The 22,142-nt window shown below is 53.1% G+C and overlaps 1 protein-coding gene across 2 annotated transcripts in view; it reads right to left on the bottom strand.

Moving 5' to 3' along the window:
- Positions 1-22,142, bottom strand: part of DHX30 (DExH-box helicase 30) — a 31,439-nt gene that overhangs the window by 4,735 nt on the left and 4,562 nt on the right. Inside the window, exons 1-12 of one of the 2 annotated variants that reach the window (XM_030971477.1) lie at positions 19,872-20,007; positions 13,529-13,659; positions 11,262-11,372; positions 9,039-9,394; positions 8,208-8,334; positions 7,097-7,246; positions 6,464-6,616; positions 4,875-5,696; positions 3,682-3,760; positions 2,684-2,788; positions 1,506-1,681; positions 84-290 (exon numbers count right to left, since the gene is read on the bottom strand). In XM_030971477.1, coding sequence (XP_030827337.1) covers positions 84-290; positions 1,506-1,681; positions 2,684-2,788; positions 3,682-3,760; positions 4,875-5,696; positions 6,464-6,616; positions 7,097-7,246; positions 8,208-8,334; positions 9,039-9,394; positions 11,262-11,372; positions 13,529-13,659; positions 19,872-19,908 — 2,454 coding nt within the window. In that variant the 5' untranslated portion in view covers positions 19,909-20,007. Of the gene's footprint in view, positions 1-83; positions 291-1,505; positions 1,682-2,683; positions 2,789-3,681; positions 3,761-4,874; positions 5,697-6,463; positions 6,617-7,096; positions 7,247-8,207; positions 8,335-9,038; positions 9,395-11,261; positions 11,373-13,528; positions 13,660-19,871; positions 20,008-22,142 lie in introns of those variants that run through there. The other variant, XM_030971478.1, reaches the window with a different exon arrangement.

Below are 22,142 nucleotides of genomic sequence, written 5' to 3'. Positions count from 1 at the left end.
GCCATCGGCACTCTGGGTTCTGCCCACTCCTGCCCCTGGGGCTCCACAAACCCTCTCAGTCCCCGCAGCCAGGGCCTGCTCACCGTTTTCTCTGGCATGTGGATCTTGGCCTGCACCACCAGGTTCTCCAGGGGTGTGCGCAGGATCTCGGGCACCTGGTACGTGGGCATCTTGTCCAGGCGGCTGCGCGGGAACAGGTGGTAGGCGAAGCCCGACTGGCAGCGCCCGGCGCGCCCGCGCCGCTGCACCACGTTGGACTTGGACACCCACACGGTCTCCAGGCAGGACACCTGTGGGGACAGCAGCGGGGTGAGCCCTCCCACAGCACGGAACCCCAGACTGCTTTGGGCTTAAAGCCCATCCTGTTCTGCCCTGCCAGGGCAGGGACACCTCCCACTGCCCCAGGCTGCTCCCAGCCCTGTCCAGCCTGGCCTGGGACACTGCCAGGGATCCAGGGGCAGCCACAGCTGCTCTGGAAAATCCATTCCAGCCCCTCCCCACCCTCACAGCCAAGAATTCCTTCCCAGTATCCCATCCAGCCCTGCCCTCTGGCAGAGGAAGCCATTCCCTGTGTCCTGTCCCTCCAGGCCCACACCCAAAGTCCCTCCCTCTGCCACCTTTCCACTCAGCCAAGAGAACTCAGACTCTCACGAGTGATGACTGGTCCCAAAGGGCCAGGGAAGCCTTTCCCACCCTCCTGCCTCGTGCAGTGCCTGTCTCTGTCCAGCAGCAGCTCTGGGCTGCGTGGATGGGACCCAGATGCCACCTGCTGGACACGTGTCCCTGTCCCATCCCGGGGCTCCCCATCCCAGTCCAGCCCAGCCCTGCCTCGGGCTCTGCATTCTGAACTGGGATAGAACTGGGCAAATACCAAAGGGCTGGGTTTAAACCAGAACTGCTCCAAGGTGTGAATGGCCCTGGGAGATGATGATCTAGAACAGGGGCAGAGGGATGGTGCCACAACTCCTTTTCCCAAGAGCAACAGCAGCACAGTTGCCTTCACTTTGTTGCAAAGGTGTACAAACAAGAGTCTTCCCAGGCTCAGGGCCCAGCACTGCCAGGAATGGGCCTGGGGGCAGCAGATCCCCCTTGGAAAGCTGAGGAATAGGGGTTGGGCCAGGAGAACTGGAAACAAGAGCAAGATCTAACAGGTCAGGGCTGCCCTGCGAGGGACAGCAAGAGGTTTTTGATGGAATCATAGAAAAAGGCTGAAAGCAAACAGAGAAGCTACCAGTGTTCTGTGGTGAAACAGAGTTGGGAAGGAGGTAGGATTTGCCTTAAATTTGTTTGAAAAAACTCAGAATTTGATGGGGAGCCTGGCCCAGAGCTTGGACACAGCAAACATTGAGGAGGAGTCAAACACTTCTCAAACAACACAACACCTGTGCTCCAGGGGCCAAATGGGAAGCACTCCATCATGCCATTAATGGCACCTCAAATACTCTGACCACAGCCCTGTGCTCCAGAGTGTCCCAAGTGAGTCAGAGGCAGCACGGCAGCAATACCTTGGTCTTGAGGTCGTAGCGCTCCTCCTTGTGCGTGCCGCTGTCCACCACGTGCACGATGTCGTTGATGGTGATGGAGGTCTCCGCGATGTTGGTGGCCAGGACGATCTTCCTGACGCCTGGTGGAGGCCTCTGGAAGATGTTCTGCTGGTCCATCATGGGGATGTTGGAGTGCACTGGGAAACCAAACCAGAGTCAGACCCGCCCAGCTGAGCCTCTCCTTGTACTGTCACCTCTCTCAGAAATGGGGACACCAGCTGCCAGTGGGCACAGCCAGCAGCTTCCTGCCAGCCAGACCCCAGGAAAAATATCCCACAAGTCATTTGGGAAGGCCTCATTTCAGTTGTTTCAGTTGTTGTGGCTCAGCAGCAGCAGCAGCTCTGCTCACCTCCAGTCCCAGAGCCTGGTGGCACCCCAGGAATATCCCTGGCAGAAATCCCACTCCCTCCCACAGTCCAGTTCTGCAGCTGCCCCTCCTCAAAAGTCCCTTGGGGCAGGGATTCTCACTGCCACATGGGCCTTCTGTCAGAAGTGGTTCTCATGGAGGGCTCATGGCTGTCCTGTATCCCAGCTTTCCCTGCCACAGCTCAGCACCATGCAGGAATTCCTGGCAGAGCACGGCAGGGCAGAGGAGAGCAGGCACTTTCCACCAAACTACACCTGCACTCATTAACAGCCCAGCTGCTCAAAGCTCTGCTCCTGCCTGGCCTGGTTTGACACTGAATAGGCAGAGCTGCCCAAAACCAAACAAAAAATGCCAAAACTCTTAAGAGCTTTGCAGAGCAAAGCTGGCTTTTGTTGTAAATTTCCTCCTGGGGCAAGGAATGTTAAATTCAATGATCAAAGCTCAGCTCCAGAGTCCACCTGCATCCCACAGAACAGGTCCTGAGATCTTTTCTGGGCAGGCCCAACGTGCAGCTACAGCAGTGCAGAACTGAGCTGCTTTCCCCTTGCCTAATTCCAAATTGCTGGAGACAAACTGAAGCCAGTCTCTTTGATCATACACAGGAGTTACTCAGCCTCTGCTAGGAGGAGTTACACTTACCACACACCACCACACAGCTGGGACATCAAAGCTCACCAGCTCTGTAGCAGAGCAAAGCTGAAGGGGCACATCAAGCCAACTGCCCCAGATTCTCCCGAATCCTGGGAAGAAGGAGCTGGCCCTGCCCTCTCACCTGGCAAGACGAGGTAGCGGCTGTTCTGTGAGCCCAGCATCTCCAGCAGCCGCTGCTGCACCCCTTTGATCTCCTGCCAGCCAGGAAGGAAGCACAGGATCCCACCTGCAACACACCAGCAGCTAAGAACACACAGCCTCTAAATCCAAGTGCTCTTCCCCAGCTGGAGACACACATTCCCAGGACAGAAAGCTACCAGGCTACCTGGAGTTTGGCAGTGAATACCCACGAGTTTTGAAACATTTAAATCTCTTGAAGTCACCTGAGAGTCCTGCCTCCTTCCCAAACACATCATCTTCCAGGCAAGGGTATTTGACAGGGATGGAGCTCCAAGAGAAAAGGTAAGTATGCAGCACAAAGCTCCCAGTGTTGGAGCACAGACAAGTCTTGGAACAGCTGCCCAGGACACTGAGGAGTCCAACCCTGTGTAGCTACATTTCTCTTTACAGAGAAAAGCAAGGCACAACTTCTTAAGGATATTTGCTAGGAATGACAGTGAGGAACTTCAGAGAAAGAGAAAACAATTCTTATCTCATTTGCTGCACCTGTGTTGTGCCAAAGTAGAATGCAATATAGAGATTGTTTACTCAAAGTGATAGTGTTTTGTTAACTTGGCCTATCAGGGCCAATTGCATGTCCACACTGTTGGTCAAGAGACAGTCACAAAATTCTAGTCAGTAGAGTTAAATACTTACACAGATTCAGTGTAATATAAAACAATACAGTATAATAAAGTAATTAATTAACCTTCTGATATCAATGAAGTCCTCCTCATCATTCCTCCCTTTGTCGGGTTTGCTCTGATTTCCTATAACCCTGCCTTAGCTAAACACTCATAATTTGCTCGTGCCACATGGCTCGAGACCGCTTGGAGCAGCAGGAATCCAAGGAGCCCTTGCAGGAGAGGCTCAGCATCGTGGTGTCTGTGCAAAGGCTCTGCAGGGGCTCCCTTTCCCTCCCCCCAGCAGAAGAAGAGCCCAGGGTGAGGCAGGACCCACCTGGCTCTCCGTGGGCATCGATCTGCAGCACGAGGTCGGTGATCAGGTCAAGGTCCAGGACGCACTCATCATCGGATTGCTGGGAAGAACAGGACAGGGGGCTCAGGGGGTGTCAGCACAGCACAGCACAGGTCAAAGCACCCTCTGCAGGCAGCAAACGCCTCACTTGACAGCCTGCCCAGGACCTGGAGCCAGGAGCCTGCTCTGGGCTCCATCTGGAGCCTGCTCTGGTCACAAGTGCTGCCAGTTTCCCTGCTGTGCAGAGGGAATGTACAGTCCCTTCCCACTGTCCAGATCTGTGCACCTCTCCTGAACAGCACCTCACAAGTAACAGAATTGCCACGAGATTTTTGTGGACAAATCTGCCACATGCACCTGGGGAGTTCAAATCCATCAGGCTCTGAGCAGCAGCTTCTGTAGCTCTCAGGAATTTGGAACAGAATATTAAAGCTCAGATAAAATCCCTGCCACAGCAGAAGCAGGAAGAATGTCCTGGAGGCAATGGGATACCCCAAGCGAGTTTGCTGATGATCCAGGACTGGGAGAAGTGGCTGATACTCCAGACACTTGCTCAGCCACAGGGAGGGATCTCTCCAGGCTGGAAAAATGGACTGACAAACTCCAGACCAGCTGGTTGGACCAGAAAACGTCTGGAGATGCTGGCCAACCTCTGTGACTGTGTGACTCCCATGACCCACCGCTGGTGTAGGATTACCCAGAGCACTGCACACGTCTGGAGGGCATTTTCCAGAGGGTCAGAGCAGCTGCAGAAAGCAGCAATCAGGGAATTTAGTCATGCAGGACGGTGAGCACTGAGGTAACAGTGCTGGAAGCCACAACCATCCCAGTCCTGGGCCAGGCTTGCCTAGGGTGTGCAAACATTCAACTCTGTGTCTGTGTACACACAGCCATGAGCTCTCAGCCTACTCAAACATCAAACTTCCCATTAAAGGGATACAAAAGCAACTTGACCCCAATGCTAAGTCATCTTTATGCACAATTTAATCAAAATACTCTGGGGTTCTACTAAGCTGACTTCACCTCACAAGGACTGGCGTGGAGTTAAAGCTAAGCAAATGTCCAACAACCACAGGGAAGCAGGAGCAGTCCCAGGCCCGGACTGTCCCCCTGCTGACAGGCCAGAAGCCAGTGCCCCATGCATGGGGACAGCTTCCCCCTCGCTGCACACCCACCTTGATCTCGTAGTGCCGGTGCCGGTGCCGGCCCAGCTTGGCCAGGATCTCCTCCAGGTAGTATTCCTTCACCGGGTACATGAATCCCGGCACCTTGACCACGGGACAATCCCCAAAGTAGTGCGAGAAGCGCTGGTTGTCCCCCGTGGCGCTCATGAGCACCAGGCGCAGGTCGGGGTTCAGCTTCTGGATGCCTTTGAGCAGGATGAGCAGGAAATCCGTGTTCACGTCCCGCTCGTGCACCTCGTCCACCACCACGTGGCTGACGCCCTCCAGGCTGGGGTTGCCCTGCAGCTTCCTGAGCAGGATGCCCACGGTGCAGAAGAGCAGGGCCCCTCCCCGGGCAGGGGGCTTGCTCTCCAGCCGCACCTGGTAGCCCACGTTCTTCCTCATGTTGGGCCCCAGCTCCTGCGCCACGCGCTGGGCCACCGAGATGGCGCTGATGCGGCGGGGCTGGGTGATGACCACGTTGCAGCGCGCGCCGCGGCCCTCCAGGATGTAGTGTTCCAGCAGCAGCTGCGGGATCCGCGTGGTCTTCCCGCAGCCCGTGTCTCCCGCGATCACCACCACGGGGTTCTGCTCGATGGCTGACAGGATGGTGTCCTTGTGAGGGTCTACTGGCAGCGGGTGGCTCTCCTGCCAGGAGGCTCCTCTCCTTTTCCAGAGGGCCAGCAGGTTCTGGCTAAGGCGCACTTCCTCTGCTTCCAGCATGGGGATGTAGGTCTTGCCCGTGATGGCGTCGCTGATGGCACCAGATTCCTTGGTCAGGTTCATCATGTCATCGGCAATGCGGGGCCTGGACTCCCTGATGTCCACGGGGTACTGGGAAAGGGGGAGGAAGCAGGCAAGGACAGCAAGGTTAGTGCTGGTCCTGAGAAGGACAGAAAGGAACAAGTGCCTGGAACAGACTCAGCCAGTCTGGCTTGGCCAAGGCTGTGCCAAGGTCTCCTCAGATCTTAGGTAACTCAGTCTTGTGCTGAACTGAGGTTATTTAAAGTGAGAACTAATTTGGGCAGCCCCCTGTGTGCTCCTTGCTGCATTCCCTATTTTAGGAGGGGTATTAGTGCTGCTGCTGGACTGGCAGGCACAGACCAGTAACTTCAGCTCTGCAATGCAACAAGCCCCTCAAAGACAACTTTTGGAAACTATCAAGTTATACCACCACCCAGACACATAACTTATGCAAAACACAAGCTTTTGGCTAAGCCAGAAATATTCTGTCTTGGCAAAAGAAAAAACTGGAGTCCCACATCCCACAAGAAGAACTACAAGGAGCAAGAGGTCAGGAATTGTCTAGAACACAAATCAAAGCATTGGCCCAGATGTTCATGGGATTAAAAGTTGCTGAACTTTTAATCAATCACATGTTTTGGATTCAACCTTAAGAATCCCAGAGTTTTCCAAAAGGGAAGGCCACTGCCCAGAAAGGGTCTCCCTTCCCCAAAGGGCAGCAGAGAGTGATCAGGTTTTGTGGCAACAATCAAACCACGAATTTCCTTCAACATTCTGACAGGAAGCTTTCAAACACGTCCAATTCCTGAAGTGAGAAGGGACCAGGCCCAGGGGATCCTCAGGGGGCTGAGCCTTACGTGGTTCAGGTAGTTCTCGATCTTGCGCAGGGTGGCCTCAGGGACTTTGATGTGGCAGGGCTTCCTCTGGTTCTCCCCCAGCTCCCTCAGGGAAGTCATGTTGTACATGGCATGGCTCAGGGGGTTGTTGTTCTTGTCCACCAGGCCAAGGCTCTGCAGAGAACAGGCAAACGACATCATCAAGTCTGAGGCTGCTCACACCAAGGGCTGGGATACAGAGCACTTGCATCCCACGTTTGGATAGGCCAACTCCCTACCATCCCAAACCCACCAATTCCTGCTTTTCTTGCCACAGCAAGAAACCAGACATGATCCCACTCCAGCTCTGGAGGACCAGACACACCAGAACCAACAACCTGCCCTGATACTACACCTGCAAGGCCTCAAGCAGACCCATCAGAGGAACAGCAGCCATGACTGCAAACCCCTCTTGTTGAGTCCCTTGCTGTGGTTCTGGCATGCTGTGAATCCCAAGGTTTGGAAACAGATGTTTATTAAGCATTAGCTCATTACACAAGTGAAAGCTCAGGACGTTTCCAGCATCCCCTGGCAGGCTCCAAGCCAGTGAGCGAGGCAGAAGGAGCCTGTGTCCAGAGGCACATCCCAGGGGATGCAGCAGCCAGGGGCACTCACCTTCAGCTTCTGGCAGGCCAGAGCTGCTGCCTTGTTCTCGGCCTCCACCTTGCGCCGGCCCTTGGCAGCGAAGGTCATGGGGCAGGGCCAGCGCAGCGTCAGCTTGCAGATCTTGGTCTTGGTGCCCACCGTGCGGAACTGCATGTACTCCTGCAGGAACGACAGGGGCTCTGGGGGACAGCAGGGACCAGCCAGCCCCTGCCCAGACACCCCAACAACCCCACCTGGGCCTGAGAGCGGTGTTCAAACGCTCCTGGAGCTCTGGCAGCCTCAGGGCTGTGCCTGTTCCTTGGGGAGCCTGGGCAGTGCCCAGTGCCCTCTGGGGAAGAACCTTCCCTCATCTCCCACCTAAACCTGCCCTGGCCCAGCTCCAGCTGTTCCCTGGGTCCTATCCCTGTCACAGGGAGCAGAGATTGGAGCTGTCCCTCAGGAGGAGCTGCAGCCCCCGCTGAGCTCTGCCCTCAGTCTGCTCTGCTCCAGCTGACCTCAGCCACTCCTTGTGTGGCTCCTCTGACCTTTCACCATGGGTTTTTTTGCTGAATTTGTTGGATTTTTTTAATGGAGCACTAGAAGAAGGTTACTGCACTGAACTCCACCCCCCAGCTCACAAGGCGCTGTCTAAGCCAAAGTGAGAGCAGACAACTGTGGGGAACATCTTGAGAGCCTCAGGGTGGAGCTCAGCTCCTTTCTGCTGAGCACACGAGCTCTGGGAGGTGGGTGACACATCCTGGGAAGGAAGATCACCGGATACGGGCAAGAGTGGAGCTGTGGAAAGATTCTATCAGCACAGAAGTTACACATTGCTCCCAGCAACACAAACTTGTGCTTGTTACAGGTATATGGGGAAAGGAAACCTTAGAAAATACCTCCTTCATTCAGATAGCAGCTCCTCCACTGCCCTGGCCTCAGGAGCAACATTCCTCATGGTTCTGTTAAGACATTCCCTCAGCTCTCACCACAAAGTCTTTCCTTCGCTGTTCACACTGATTTCTCTAGGCCTAGTTTTAACCTCCCTCCTCTCCCCAGCTCTGTTGCCCAAAGAAAGCACCCAAAGTGATTGCAATTGGAGCCCCTGAGCTTCCTCCCTAGCATGAGTCAGACAGCATCTTACCTTGACTGTGGAGGAAGAGGTTGCAATCTGAATCACTTGGGCCAGGAGGTTTTTGGGAAGTGGGAACTGCGTCAGGGCACGGATGGCAGTGTTGTCATCTGTCATGTCAATGGAACCCCCTCCTCGGCTGCATGGGACAAGAGTAGAGCTGGATGTGCAAATGCCCACTTGTGCTCAGACCTGCCTCACTCCACGAGTGCTACTGAGCTCTGAAACGACTCTGTTAAAGCCCAGGTAATTCTGGTCATGGGCAGAGTCCTGCTGTCCCTTGGTACTAAAATCTGTCAGTCACAACCACCCAGCGCAGCAAAGCCACCTACTACAGAGGGATCAAACCTTTACACCAAGGCTACAAACCAGATGGCATCAACAGATTGAGACAGATTTAATTAATAAATAATTCTGAATTTAAAAAACACGTCACAGAAATAACCACCATCACCTACATCTCTTACAGATCTTGCTCCTGCTGCCTATTAAAAAGCCAAGATCTGTGCTCATAAAGTCAAGCAGGCAGCTATGGGGATGGAAGGGAGCAGATTTAACATTGCCCTCAAAACCAGGGTGGTCAAAACCTGGCGTAAGTGCACGTGCACCACTTCTGGGGATGGAAGTGTCTTGAGGCACAGAAGAATCAGGCAGGTAACAAGACTGGCAGCATTCTCTCCAGAGGGCAGAGCTGCACAGAACAAGTCTATGCATTCCCTGGACTGCAGCCAGGTACCAGACCAGGCTGCCCCACTATTCCTTTGGCCCATCTCCAGCCCTCCCCAGCCACAGGAAACCCCTCCCTTCCCCCTGCCCTGGCTCAGCATTCCCAGGCAGACCCACCTGGCGTCTCTGCCGGGGGTGCGGGCGTCCTGGTGCGCCATGGGCAGGTAGTCCGAGACATCGATGGCCTCCTCCTCCAGCTCCCCTTCCTCCAGCTCCCCCTCCTCCAGCTCCCCTTCCTCCAGCTCCTCCCTCCTCATGGCTTTGGGCATCCTGCCCTGCTCCATGGGCTGGATGGCATCGTCGGGCTCCATGCGGCGCCAGCAGGTGGACAGGTCGGCGAGGGAGGGCCCGGACTTGGAGCGCCACTTGCCCTCGGAGCACCAGCGCTCGTCGGGACAGCCCAGCTGCTCGGCCAGCAGCCGGTACTTGGCCGCATCGAAGAGCTCGTTCCGGGGGCCCAGCAAGCCCCAGCCCTGCAGGGAGACAGAGCAGCTCTGGGAACCAGCCCACACCCTGCTGGGGACGGGGGCAGGAGCGGCCCCCTCCCTCCCCCAGCAAAGACAGAGCGAGGAAAGGCACCTGCAGGAGCTCTGAACTTCCCCCCAGCACCGCTCTGTCCCAAGGGGAATCTGGTCCCTGCCCTCCCTCCCTTCCCAGGGTATGGCTCTCAGCCCCACACAGCTCCTCAGAATGTAAAACCCCAGTAAATCCTGGCCCACCAAACTCTTGAAAGCACCCTCAGAGCAGGAAATGCATCTTTTTGGGAAGGCTAGCGTGAACTAGCATAATCTGGGATAATACAGGCTGAGAATTCAGGGAATGGTGCATCTCCTTCCATTTCCTAGGAACAGTTATTTGTACAAGCAGCAGGAAAATGTCCCTAACCTGTCAGGTTCTGGAGCAAGCCTGCAGTAATTAAAAACTCTCCTACCATCACCATTTAGGACTGAACCTTGCAGGAAGCTCCAGACATATCCAGAGTGCAGCACACACCATTTTGAAATTACCAGACTGCTGCAATAAGTTCTAGCTTTAACTTTAATAAATTAAAAGTTGCAGTTGTAGGCCATTTAATGGCCTTAGTGGCCCTGTATTAGAAAAAGCTGTATTATTTTGTGCTGTGCGAGTGCCTAAGGCATCAAATTTCACCTGGCTCGCTGTTGTAGTCAAAGCCTCTCTATTCACTCTCTGCACTAATTAGACACTATTAATTTTCTTGAACTGATGACTTTTTAAGGCAGCATTTGTAGCTCTTTCTATAGCTGTGATCACACAAGGCCTCCCATCTTCTGCCAGGTTCCAGTTTAGCTGGCAAAGAAAGCTTTGCATGTTCAATCTGTGGTTTCAGGTGGCTGGGTTTTGGTTTAAGTTTTAAAATACACTTCAGGCATTTCCAAAATGTGGGGAAAATGTATCAGTAGGATATTTTCCTTCCTTTGAAAACCTCCAGGGTCTCAAAGAAAGCAGGGAACTGGACTAGAGAGGATAAAACCAGGATGCATTCCCAGTGAATGCTGACTGACTGAGGTGGAATGAAGTCAGTGAGTGAGACAAGTTTTGCTGATCACAGAATTAGAGGATTAGTTTAAGCAGCTGAAGAAGCTGAGTTTTCACACTGCCCTCCTGAATTTCTGAAGGCTGGCTATTTCCTTAAAGAGCATTCTGATTTACAAGCTAATCAAAAGCTGTCTCACTGCCAGAGCAGCCACAGCATCCTCTCCTGAGCACAGAGATACCCCTGTTCCCACTGAATAGATTAACAGGAAACTCCAAAATCAGTCTCACTTGCTCAAGGTAACACAGAACAGCCAGGGGCAGAGCTGGAGATAAAACTGCATCTTTTTCTCAGCTATAAAAGAGTGACCTTTATCGTTTTACTGTGCCTGTTTGATACTGGCTGCACACACCCATTTCCAGCCATAAATAAGTGCCAAACAAAGCACAACTGTAGAGTAATAGTAAATTACTACATGTAATTGCCACACTGATGAAGAGGAAATAGGAGGCTCGGAAGGTCCTACAACTGCAAACACACCCATCTGCACTGGCAGAAGTGGGAATTAGTGACCAGCAAACCCACCTGAGGGAAACTCTACTCACTGTAGAGGCTAAGGAGCTGATTAAGGTCCAGGACAAAAGGAACAAGGACCAGGACTACCTGGAGCAAGTGGGATTTTAAGCTCAAATGGATTCAGACTCAGGTCTTGACCCTCTATCCCTGACTACCAGAGGGGCCCACTAAGGGAGTGCCCAGGCAAAGAGGAAGAGCTCCCATCAGCAGGCCAGGCTGGCTGCGCAGTGCAGGGTGAGCCTGGCCAGCTGAGCAGCAGCAGGGCTCACCTTGAAGAGCTGGCACGCTGCAGCCGCCGCCTGCCGCTCCGCGTCGATCTTCTTGGTCCCATAGCCCTCCACTTCCACATTCTTGGGCCACTTTATATGGAGAGTGACTTTCTGAAAGGCAAGGAGAGCCACGGGGTGAGCTGGGCAAGCTCTCCCCTCCAGCAGAGCACACCCACTCCACCCATCTCTACACTCCAGGCAAACAAGAGAAATGCAGAAGAGCACTGAACAAAGTGCTGCCTTGGTCCCTTCAGGGGAATCAACCATCCCTGCACCCCAGGCAAAGAGGAGAAATACAGAAGAGCACTGAACAAAGCACTGCCTTGGACCCTTCAGGGGAGCTCCATGGGAGGAGCTCTGCAGGAAAAGGCTGAGCAGGGCACAGGGGTGCCACAGCCCCACAGGAGCTGGGGTCCAGCACAGGCTGTGGTGCCACAGGGTGTCAGCTCCCAGCGATAAATGCCAGGAGCACATTACAGAACAATTCCATCCCAGTGTCCCTGTGCTCACTGCAGCAGCCAGAGCGTGCCCTGGAGCAGATCCTCTCTCCAGCTGCAACAGCCAGGAAATCTTCCCAACTGCTTCCTCCCTGTGATGGAAGCAGCACAGGACTGCCTCAGCTCCCAGGCACCCCAGCACTCACAGGGCACAGGAGCACCCAGCTCCAGCCAACCCTGGCAGAACCACAGCCCCAGCACAGCTCCTGCAAGGGAGCATGAAAAACCTGCAGAGGCAAAGAATGCTGAGAGCTGAACTTTGCCCTCTTCAAAGAAGAGCTCCAAATCAAGAGCTCGCTCAGCTCCCAGCCCTGCAGATGCCACAGGGCTCCAAGAGGGAAATGCCCAGGGAATTCTCTCCTGCTTGTGCAGCACACATGAAAGGCAGCAGTGGATCCCCCAAGGCTGGAGCACAGGCTCCTGACTCCCCAGCACCTGGCTGGCTGCCTTCCTGCCCCTGAACCTGGCTCAGGGAGGGAATTGCTATGGGTTTTGCCTCGGGCACAGCCTGGAAAGCACAAACCTGCTGGGAAAAAAGGTGTCTCAGGAAGGCCAAGTGCTCACAACCCCCCTGTTCACATCCAACAGGAGCTCTCCAGGCTCTCACCTGTCCTTCTGCCCACATTTGCTGGGTTGCTCTTCCTTTGTGAGCCAACCCTCATTTTTTTCCCAAGGCTCCTTTATCTCCTTTATCATTTTCCTGGTTTAGTTTTTTGTTTTAATCTGAAGTTACTCTCCACATTAATCTATTTAAGTGCTGCCAAGAATGGGAACCAATTACACAAACTAATGTGATGAGGCACTGCCTGGGGTACTCCAAATTTTAGGGATGAGGCACTGGCTACGGTATTCCAGAATTTAAGTTGGGAAACTGCACTACTGCTTGAGAAAGAGCAAGAAAAACAACCAGAAATAATGAAGAACTCTGAAGTAACATTACTAATGTATCCCCTAAAATCCAGGGATGCTTAAAAAGGATGTGGCAATAAAAACTGTCTGGGAAATTTTAGACAGAATGTTATTGGAAAATGTTAAGCCATCAGAACTGAGTCTTTTCCTGGAATGTAGGTTACAGTTAAACTTCAGCTGGAAAGGGCTTTCAGCTCTGGAATGAGCTGGTGTGACAGGAGGAGGCACAGCCTTGACCATGGAGCACCATTAGGTAAGAATTCCTGCTCAGTTCACAGCCCAGACATGGATTTGGGGCTCTGGCACCCCAGTGACAGCTCAAACTACCTGGAAAACTGTTTGCTTGGAATTCCTCTGCTTCATTTAACAAACAAAGAGGCTGCATTTCATTCTGCTCTTAAGTACTATTACAAGCCTCCCTCCATTGCAAAGAAACTCCTCTTTTCTGCTCACAATTGGACATTTTAGGCTTCGGAATTTGTTCTATTGGAATTTACAATCAAATCTAGGGGTCCTAAGGGCTAAAATACAGCTTTTAAATCTTAATTTTCTAAGGTAGTAGGACACCTTTAAGCACAGACTGTGTGTCCTTCTGCTGAGAAAGGCCAGATACAGCAAGTCACTTAAAAATATCCATACAAGAAGTGGAATAGCACCTGCACTTATACACCTTTAAAGCACATGAATATCAGGAAAAATAGGAAGAAGTGAGAATATTTCTTGTTCGAAAGATTATCACACAACTTTTAAATGGAATTAAAACTCTCCTATGATTTTCTCTGGGAAGTTACTTCCAGGATTAGCAGTTCCATGGCTCCCCTCCCACTCTCTGTGTCCCACCCTTCCAGCAGCAAGGATTACCTTTTTCCTTGGCCCATTAGTATGGATGTACACCAGCTTGTCCCTGGCATGGGAAATGCCCAGGGCTCGGCCAATCACACTGTTGAGCAAGTTCTTAGGCTGTGGAAATTCCTTTAGTAAATCTCTGGAATCTGGAACAAAAAAAGAAGAGGAATTAAATGTCTCCCAATTGCTGTGCAGTCCCATCCAGAGCTGTGTTCCAGCACTGGCTCAGAGGGGAGGACAGGGGGCAGCCAGAGGGCCCAGGGTTCACCTGCAGCATCTCCAGGCACCACTGAGCTCCCAAATCCCTGAGGTTGGGAGAGACTTCCAGGATCATCAAACCCACCCTGCGTCCAATGCCCTCCTTGTCCCCAGCCCAGAGCTCTGAGTGCCACCTCCAGGAGTTCCTGGGACACCTGCAGGGATGGGCACTCACAGCCTCCCTGGGCAGTGCCAAGGCCTGAGCTCCCTTTCCATGGGGAAATTCCTGCTGTGCCCACCCTGAGCCTCCCCAGCCCAGCCTGAGGCCGTTCCCTCTCGCTCCTGTCCCTGTTCCCTGGAGCAAAGCCCGACCCCCCGGCTGTGCCCTCCTGGCAGGAGCTGTGCAGAGCCACAAGGGCCCCTGAGCCTCCTTTGCTCCAGGCTGAGCCCCTTCCCAGCTCCTCAGGGATTCTCCAGCCCCTTCCCAGCTCCCTCTGGATTTCGCCCCTTCCACTCCCATCCCTTATTCTCCAGCCCCTTCCCAGCTCCCTCTGGAATTCTCCAGCCCGTTCCCAGCTCCCTCAGGGATTCTCCAGCCCATTCCCAGCTCCTCAGGAATTCTCCAGCCCCTTCCCAGCTCCTCAGGGATTCTCCAGCCCCTTCTCAGCTCCTCAGGGATTCTCCAGCCCCTTCTCAGCTCCCTCAGGGATTCTCCAGCCCCTTCCCAGCTCCCTCAGGGATTCTCCAGCCCCTTCCCAGCTCCCTCAGGGATTCTCCAGCCCCTTCCCAGCTCCATTCCCTGGACACACTCTGGCCCCTCCAGGGTTCTCCTGCTGGAGGGGCCCAGAGCAGCCCCCATGATTCCAGGGGGTCCCTCAGCAGGGCCAGCACAGGGGACAATCCCTGCCCTGGGCTCGTGTCCAGCCGCTGTCACCAGCATGCAGCAGGTTCTGTTTCCCCACCAGCTCTGTCTGTCACTCCTCAATATCAAAACCCAACTGAGCAGTGACAACTTTGCACAATTTGGGTGTTTGCAATGTCCCCTCCAGCCATGGGTTAAATCCAGGGTCTCACAAGGTACACATCAGATCCAAAAATGCCTGAGGACTTCTTCCTGAAATGACTGAGACTGGATTAGAGCCTGGGAATGTGGTTTAGTACTGAACTGCCCAGAGAACCTCCTGGAAAGAAGTTTGCCAACAGTGTTTGGAGACACAGCAGCCCCAGGGGCAGCAGGACAGAGGGCAGGTGGGACCGGCCCTGCCCTCACAGGGAAAAGGTGCTCAGGGTACAGCAGGGACGGGATGTTCATGGTCAGAGCAAATCACTCAATAATAAATAATAACAATAGAAAAATAATAATCCCACTGCCCCAGCCAGAGCCATGTCACACCCACCTCCCATCCCAGCCTCCTCCCTGACCAACTCCAGCAGTTTTGGCAGTGAGGGAGCTGCTCCAGCTCCTCTCACCTGCACCACTGCCATGGCCAGCACTGGGAAGGGCCTTCTTTTGCAGCAGCAGGTCCAGCAAGATCAGACCAATGTGATAACAATTCCAGATGTTCCTACACCTCACAAACAGGGAGGTCTCACAGCTCCAGCTGGGGAGAGGGGCAGCTGCCCCTTCTCCCAGGCTGCAGCACTCCCACTAAGCCAGATGTGCAGGGAGCCAATGTGCAGCCCTAATCCCACAGAAAGCCAAGGCAGGAAAAGGAAACCCACACGTTTGTGCTGGGCTCACAAGTGAGTCAGCCAGCACAGTCCTGCAGGTACCAAACGCAGCACAAGGGAACAGGGAGAGGGATGGGATCTCCTCTCTGCAGGAGCAGGCACAGCTCATCCCACATCCAGCCTCATCCCACACACCCTCCCCGGGCAGCCAGGACTTGGGTAACCTCCCTGCACACCGCCCTGGGGTGAGCATTCCCTTTCAGAGAGTTTCTAAATCCCCTGCAGGAACCCAGGGTAAGTTTCAGCAATGAATCAGAAGCCAGCTCAGAGATCACTGGTACCATCAGAAACCAGAATTTCCAACTGAGCCACCAAATGCAAGGAGAAACGAGGAGCCAAGAGTCACCCACTTGAGCAGCACCAAGATGTGCCACCATGGCCTGCTGGGAACTGATCCTGGAGTTACTGCCATGAACAAACACGGAATTGCAGATAATCCTAGAATGGTGTGGGCTGGAAAGATCCTTGAAGATCTTTCATTCATTTATTTAACAGCTGGGCAGGGGCACCTTCCACTATGCCAGGCTGCTCCAAGCCCATCCAGCCTGGCCTTGGACATTTCCTGAGATGTTTGAGGCAAGGAGAGCTCAGGAGAGGCTCTGTCCCACAGGCAGTGCAGGAGATGCTGCTCACTGTGACGCTGTCCCAGGAGGGCCCAGCTGGAAGGGAACAACTGGGAAACCACGGGAGGTTCAGAGAGAGCAGAGCTCTGCTGTGCCACCGCAGGCCTGACACTGCCTTGGACGTTGGCTAAGGAGAACAAAAAGCCATTGCTGATGCCATCACCCTCTCCAGCAAAACCCAGCAGCCTGGCCCACAGCTCAGCACACAACATGCACTGGTGACACTCAGTTTTGAAACTGCCTCTTGCAAACCATAGAAGAACCACCTGGATCTTGAGAAATGCTTTCAGTAGCCTTGGATAACTCCAGGGGAAATGTAGGAATTACTCTGATTTATGAACATGATTTGTCCAGGAATTACCTTCTATATATTGGCCAAGGGAGAAGGGAAATGGTCTCAGCCTTACGAAAAACTACGAGCCAATTTTCTGTAATTATACAGCAAATGTGCTATTTCTATCTACTGAAGCAAGTTCCTCTATATTCACACTTTGGCCTGCTCAGGAAAACTGGAAAAGTGTCCAAGATTTTGGCACTCTGCTGTTCTATTCCATCCTACATTGGTGGGACTAACAGAGGGAGGAGCAGTAACACAACTCCCAAATGCACCATTCAATTCACTAATTAAAAAGAAAAGCAAAAAGCAAATCTCCAGCACCAGCCTGGTGATTTGGCTTCCAGTTGTTTCCTCTTTCACAACAATAACCTGGGAAATTCTGTGGTAAGAGGTGCAAGAAGCACATTTTTATAATGCCCCCCAAGTGCAATTACCTATGACAGAGGCAGTTTCTCACATTCTGAGGCGCCTCCTCGGCGAAGACTAAATATTGAATCTGCTCTAGAGGGGAAAATGGGATCTCTGACTAGCAAAGCCCAGTTGTGGTGACAGCTCAGGCCTGGAATTCCCAGCAAGGTGCAGTGTTCTCTCCCCAGCTGACAATGCCACATCCAGCAGCATGTTCTGACTGTGCCAAGGGCTGCTGGATCACCTTCAGCCCATTCCCGCCCCAATGCCAGAGCTGAAAGGATCTCATCCTGCAGGAAGCCATCCTCCCTTGGAGCTTTTACTGAAACAGCCCCCAGCTGCAGAACTGGATCTGCAGAATGTTCCCTTCCCTGCCAAATGGGATTTGCAGCAAGGAGTGTCTCGGGTCTGCCACAGCTGAGGGTGGATGTCTGGGTGGGAACTGTGTCAGTGGGGGCACAAGGAGCACAACCCAATACTCCCCAAACAGCCACACATGACACCCAAACCACAGCCCTGACAGCAGGAAGGAATATTAAAAGCCTGTCTTGGAGAGCAGACAAGTCAGGGTGGGGCTATCAAAGAAGCCAATTAACTAATTAAAGTTCCTCAAAGCCAGTGAGTGCTTTAGCTTAATTTGATTGTGAAAGTCCAGGATAATTCCAAGCTACACCGAAAACACAAAAAGCAGACCCCAAGACCAACAAAACACCCAGATGGAGTGGCCCAGCCTCCTCCAAACCCCTACAGATCTGAGGGGTGGAAACACTCAGGTACCAGAGCACAAACAAAACAGCCCAAAGTCTTCTTCAAGGAGGACAGAGGAGATCCATCAGTTTCTCTCTTCTCCCCAATTCTACTCCCTGGAAAAGCAACAAATGAGCACCAAGGACAAACTGTCAAAGACAAAAGTCCTCAAGATAGGATAAATTCAAGTAATAAATCCAAATGTGTTTCCAAGACACCAAAAATCCCCAAGGAAGAAAAAAAGCCCTGTGGCTCCACAATATCCATTGCACAAGGAATTAGCCCAGACATGTCCCACTGCAGAGATGGAGGGAGACACAGAAGGTTCCACCTGGCAGCTTAGCCTGGAGTACACCAAAGCATGGCTTTTGGGAAATTTGGGGATTTTAAACCATCCCCAGCCCTCCTGACCACGGCCCCTTTCAACACACACAGAATAAACCCCAGGTGCAGCTCCTGGCTGGAGGAGAGCTCGGGGAACACTGAGCAGGCTCCTCCAAAAGCAAGGAGGAGAAGGAGCAGCGGGCAAACTCCCCCTTGGAGCCACTGGGGCTGCCCAGGACCCTGCCCTGCTCCAGGAAGGGATCCAGAGCTCCAGCCCAACTTCGGCTGTGGCTCTACAGGACAAATTTCATCAGTGACACAGGAGGGCTCCTGGAGCAAACCCAAGGGCAGGGGCACATCAGCCTCAGGAACAGGGGGGAAGGATCCAGAGCTCCAGCCCAAATTCTGCTGAGTCCTACAGGACAAATTTAATCAGTGACACACGAGGGCTCCTGGAGCAAACCCAAGGGCAGGGGCAGCCTGCCTTGTCAGCCTCAGGAACGAGGGGGAAGTGACTGAGCTCCCCAAACCCACTGTGTGAGCCAAAAACCTGAAGCCTCAGATAACAACATGGATCTGACAGTGACTTTATGAAGCTGGCCTGGATCTGAGTGGGTTTCCATATTTGCATCCAAGGCTAATAACAAAGCAGCCAAATGATGATAGCTAATGAGACATCAGCCCACAAGCTGAGGGCTCAGAACCCACCTCAGAAAGAGGTTTTTCAAACGACATTTATGATCTCCATGTGTTCAAGGAGCAGCAGGACAGGTAGGGCAGGTTCACAAGGCCCTGAGGGCTTTTATTTGTTCATCCAAAACAAATCTATTATTGGAAACGATTCCAGCATCACCACACTCCCATCTCAAGATCAAGAGCCTTCCATGGTCAATCCTCCATACAAACTGGGAGGATGAGTGAACTGAAGACCAAAAAAAAAGGTACTCAGGGACTGCCTGAAAACACATTAGGAAAAAAGTGATGAGGGATGAAGTACAAAAGAGGAAAGAAAAAGAATTCCTGGTTTATTCCTTTTCTCAGGCAACACCTGAAGCAGCTCATTAAACAATAATTTGGGGTGGTTCAGCACTTGCTTTAGCAGAGAGTTAATTCGCCCTGTTGAACAGCTTGAACGTAACAACCAAAAGACCATCCCACTCTGAACTCCAAGATAAAACTCAGCAGCTTCTGAAAGACAAATGGAACCAAGACCCAAAGAATCCAGAAATTACTGAGAAAATAATGCTGGAGCATGGGAAAAAAACACCCAACACAGGAAGCATGAGGGCTGAGGAAAAAAAAAAAGAAAAAGTTCAAATATAACAACCCTCCAAATTTCTAAAATGCAGCCCACAAAAGAAAACTGAAACCAAACCAGCGATTTCTGTAAGGAAAAATGGTTCAAGTCACAACCTCTGGCACAAAACCACTCGCATCCCTCCAAGCTCCAAGTGCTCTCCACGCTCCATAACCCAACAAAAAGCGATTCAAAACTCGGCACCAAACGCGAGTTTTGAACATTCTTTTACAGCAGCGACAGCTCCGAGGGCATTCACCCTTCCCACCGGGGCCCGCGCAGCCCTGACATCCAGCCGGGACGATCTTCCAGGCTGCGGCCAGAGCCGTGAGCCCCGGCGGGCTCCGGGGCCGCTGCAGGACCGGGCCCGGTGCCGCGGAGCTGTCCGGGGCTGCTGCCCGGGGTTCCTGCTCGGGGCTCCCGTCCGGGGCTCCCGCTGCCCGGGCGGATCCGCGGGATGCCGCGCACGGAGAGCGGGGAACGGCCCTAACGGCCCGCCCGGCCCCGCCGCTCTCCTGCCGCAGCTCCACGGGGATTTTCCTCTCGCGTCAGCCACCGGAGGCGGCCGGAGTTTTGCCCAGGCCCGGCTCGGCGACCTTGAGGGGAATCACCGGGGAAACCCAACTGCGGCCAACAAAGGCCCGCGGGGGCGGCCCCGCAGCGGCTCCGCGGTGCCCCCGGCGCCCCCGGTACCTGCGCAGCTCGGCGGCTCCTCTCCCTGGCCGCGCATCCCGGTCCCGGCGGAGCCGCGGGAAGAAGGGAGGGAGGGATGGAGGGGAGGGAGGGATGTGGCGGCTCCCCCGCCCCGCCGCGGACCCTGGCTCGCCCCTCCCTTCCGCTGCGCGAGTGCCGCGCGGGGCCCCGAGCGCCGGCCGGGCCCGCCGCTCACCCTGAGCCGCCTCGGGCTCCTCTTCGTCCTCCTCGTCCCGGCGGGGCTCGGCGGGCCCGCGGGGGGGCCGAGCAGAGCCCGCGGGGGAGCCGCGCAGGACCCGCGGGGGCCGCGGCACAGGCGCAGCGGCCCCGCCGCCTGCAGCAGCAGCCCCAGCGCCGCCATCTTGGGCCGCCCCGCGCCCGCGGGCAGCGCAGGGGCCGCGGCGGCAGCGCCCCCCGGCGGGCGGGAGGACCGGGAGCGCCCGGGAGAGCCCGGCCCGGCGGGAACGGAGCGCGGACGGAAAGGGACCGGAGAGGGGGAGAGGGACGGGGGAAAGGACAGGGAGCTGCTGTCCTGGCCGTGGCCGGAGCCCGCACCATTCCCGGGGCTCCTGAGCCGTGGGGCACCGGGAATTCTGGCCGTGGGAACACCGGGAATTCCGGCCGTGGGAGTGATGCCTTGTGAAGGCTGACTTAAAACAGAGGCTAGACGGAGATAAAGAATAAAGTAGGTATTCCCGCTGGAATCTATAAAAGCATCGGGAATTGCGGCCGGGGCGGTCGGGAAGCACCGGGAATTGCGGCCGGGAACACCGGGAATTCCAGCCCTGGAGCACCGCGAATTTCAGCTCGGGAGCATCGGGAATTGCGGCCGGGAACACCGGGGATTCCGGCTTTGGAGCACCGGAATTGCGGCCGGGGAATTTCGAATTTGCAGCCGGGAACACCGGGAATTGGGCCGGGGAATATCGGGAATTCCAGCTTTGGAGCCGGGAGCGGGCGGGGCGGGGGGGGGGGGGGGCGGGACACCGGGAACACCGGGAATTGCGGCCGTGGAACACTGAGAATTCCAGCTCTGGAGCACCGGGAATTGCAGCTGAAATGCAGCTGCTCCTGCAGCCCGTTATTTGCTAATATTTGAGATAAACACTGAAAAAATTAAACTCTTTATAAGCTGTCTTTTAAAGAACTTAAAAATCTTAAATCTGTATAAAATCTTAAATCTATACAATAATGAAAATCTTTGATAAAGATCTTAGAATCTTCATGAAATAAATCAGCGCTTCCCCACTTCTCCCAGCTCCAGCTCCTCCTGTTACTCAGTTCTACATGAATTATTTCATATAATAATTCAGGTATACAGGAGTATTTATTGAAATCTGATTTTTCTTTTTTTTCTAAGCAATTAATCTGTATCAGCCCTGGCTGTACTGGGATTACCATTAAGTTTTGCATTTCTTTAAACCAGGGTCTCATTTTTATGTCAAAGACTTTATTACTGAGTATTTTGTGTGTAAAGTGAAAATTGCCATGAATGGCTGGTTAAGCATCATGATGCAAAAGGTGTTTATGTTTTGATTTTGTTTTGGTTTTGGTTTTTTTCTGATTTTTAAAAAAATCTTCAGTAAGGCAAAAGATACTGACTAATACAATGGCACAGTTCGGTTTTACAAAGCCTGAGCTCCATGAGAAGAGCTTCAAGACAAATAAAGTTATCAAATAAAACCCTTTAGGAAAAAGGAAAAAAGAAAAAACAAAACAAACAAACAAACAAAAAAACTTTTAGAAGAGTTGAACACTCAGAAAAAGTCTTATTACATCAAGTTTGCCTTCTCCTGTATTCTCTTTTTAGAACCTCTGAATTAGCTGCTGATTTGTCTTTGTAGGTTCTTTTACTTAAAAAAAAACAAAAAACAAAGCAAAAAAAAACCATAACAAAAAAACCCCAAACAAACAAACAAAAACAAAAAAAAAACCAAAAAAGAACCCCCCCCCAAAAACAACAACAACAAAAAAACACAAACAAAAAACCCAACCAAACACAAAAACCCCAAATGCAAACACAAACCCAGATCTTGAATCAGCACCAGATGACCAAAAAACCCAGTTTTTTTTTTGAAAGACCTGAAGTTATTCTGGCACTTGGATTACAAATTTTAAGGGATTGGTCCACTAAAATGGGAAAAATAATTCAAAACTGATTGTTCATTCAAAAATCATCCAAAGATCACCCAGACCACTAAAGAGGAAAACTCATTCCACCGAAGGGAATTAATCCTGTGTTAATCTTGTGACAGCACATTGCAGAAACTA

Source organism: Camarhynchus parvulus, chromosome 2, assembly GCF_901933205.1.
Source record: "Camarhynchus parvulus chromosome 2, STF_HiC, whole genome shotgun sequence".
NCBI lineage: Eukaryota > Metazoa > Chordata > Aves > Passeriformes > Thraupidae > Camarhynchus > Camarhynchus parvulus.
This window is presented reverse-complemented; position numbering and strand designations above follow the sequence as displayed.